The following is a 1,653-nucleotide window of genomic DNA, read 5'->3' as shown; positions in this document are numbered from 1 at the left end:
AAATATTGTCTTATAATAACCCGAGAGGCTATTGTGTATGTCATACATAATGTTTAAGTTGTGAAGATTTCAAATTTATTTTTGACATTGTACGAAACATTTTGCCCCATTTGATTGTTATATCACTGAAAAAATAAGTCGTTTTTTTTTTTTTTTTTTTTTTTTTAAAAAAAAAGAAGATAATTAAAGCAACCAAACAAGGCCAACCATTTCTTCCTTGTCTCCAATGAAACTTCATATATGTAATGTAATTAATGACATAAATTAGGGCACACATCGTCATTGTTTCTCTGCAACTAAGGAACTGTTTCCTAGATGGAAACTCACAACCTAGTCCAATAAAAACAAATATCCACAGTGCTAGACCTGCAATTACCTGTATTTCTCAACAAATTATGTCATATATAATTGGTATTTGCAACCATATATAGAACATTACATGACGAGGAACAAGTGAGTAATACTATAAGGCTTTTTAGAGTCCTCTCAGAGTCATCCCAAATGTGATGTGACTTTTAAAATTAACAATAGATCAAAGTTCAATATATTACATCTTAAATTCAACGGTAATTGATTTTAAAAACCATATCACATTTGTGAGGACTTATAACATTACTCGGAACAAGTAGAAAGATTAACTCTAAAAAAGAAGCCGATCGATCACACGGCTGTCCTCTAGTTCCCACCCCAAACATCATTAAACAAACATCTACAAAGTCTTAGATTCTCAACAGAAATTAAACAACACCCACGCTGTAATCATATTTGGTCGATAAAATCCGAACCTTCTTATTGGGTGACAAGTTGTCGATGACCAAGGAGCAGTTTACGTAGACATCAAGCCTCCTCAACTTCAAATCTCCGAGCACAACGTTAACTGGTGCATGCACCGACACAAGCAAAGGAATCCTCCCTGTATGTCGGTTTTCCATGAGAGCTGCTTGTAGCCCTGACCCAAATGGGCTGGTTCCTGCTAAGGAAATGTTTATTATTGTTGTGTTCTTTCTGGGTTGATGGAAAGCTGGGAGTTTTCCGTAGCAGAGATTTGAGCCTGTGTAAGAAATGGTAATCTCGCTATCTTCCCCATACGTGAAGCCTATGTGTTCATTTGGGTTTTCAGCTTTTACTGCCACGGCAAATTCTGTGAAGAGGCTCATGTCGGGCTGCATGTTGAATGCCTTGACGCTGAAGCTATCGACATTGTAGGATGGAATTTGTGGCTTGTATTTTGTGTAGAAAAGGTAAGTGAGGAAGAGGAGGAGGAGTGTGAAGAAGAGGAGAAAGCAATAGCAGCAACACAAGAATTTGAAGCAACAACTCCTGCTTGACCTTTTGGAAGGGTACCGGGGGACGTTGCGCCTATATGGAGGGGGCCTGAGGCTTCCATGGTTGTGCGAGAGCATCACATACTTTGGTGGTGCGTATGGGTGGCCGTCGGATTCCATGATGATGATAATGATGATGATGATGAGGAGGAGGAGGAGGATAGCTCAACGTCGACGTTTGAGAGGTGTTGTGGTGGTGGACCCTTTGGTGGGCATAGGCCATAAGAGTAGGAGAAGATGAAAGAGAGGGTCTTCTTTCCTCCTCTATCTTCTCCAATGGAAGAAGAGATAGAGAAACTGTTCTTTTGGGGGGGATGGTTTGCATTGG

General features: G+C 39.8%; 1 protein-coding gene across 1 annotated transcript; it reads right to left on the bottom strand.

Annotated features, from left to right (window-relative positions):
• Window positions 1–612: 612 nt before the first annotated feature.
• Window positions 613–1,445, bottom strand: LOC132181732 (NDR1/HIN1-like protein 6). The gene has a single exon (XM_059594970.1). It carries the CDS (start codon window positions 1,443–1,445, stop codon window positions 738–740), a length of 708 nt encoding a protein of 235 aa, XP_059450953.1. The 3' UTR covers window positions 613–737.
• Window positions 1,446–1,653: the final 208 nt, after the last annotated feature.

This window comes from Corylus avellana, chromosome ca5, assembly GCF_901000735.1.
Source record: "Corylus avellana chromosome ca5, CavTom2PMs-1.0".
Taxonomy (NCBI): Eukaryota; Viridiplantae; Streptophyta; class Magnoliopsida; order Fagales; family Betulaceae; genus Corylus; species Corylus avellana.
The sequence above is the reverse complement of the archived record's forward strand: the minus strand, read 5'-3'. Positions and strand labels throughout refer to the sequence as shown.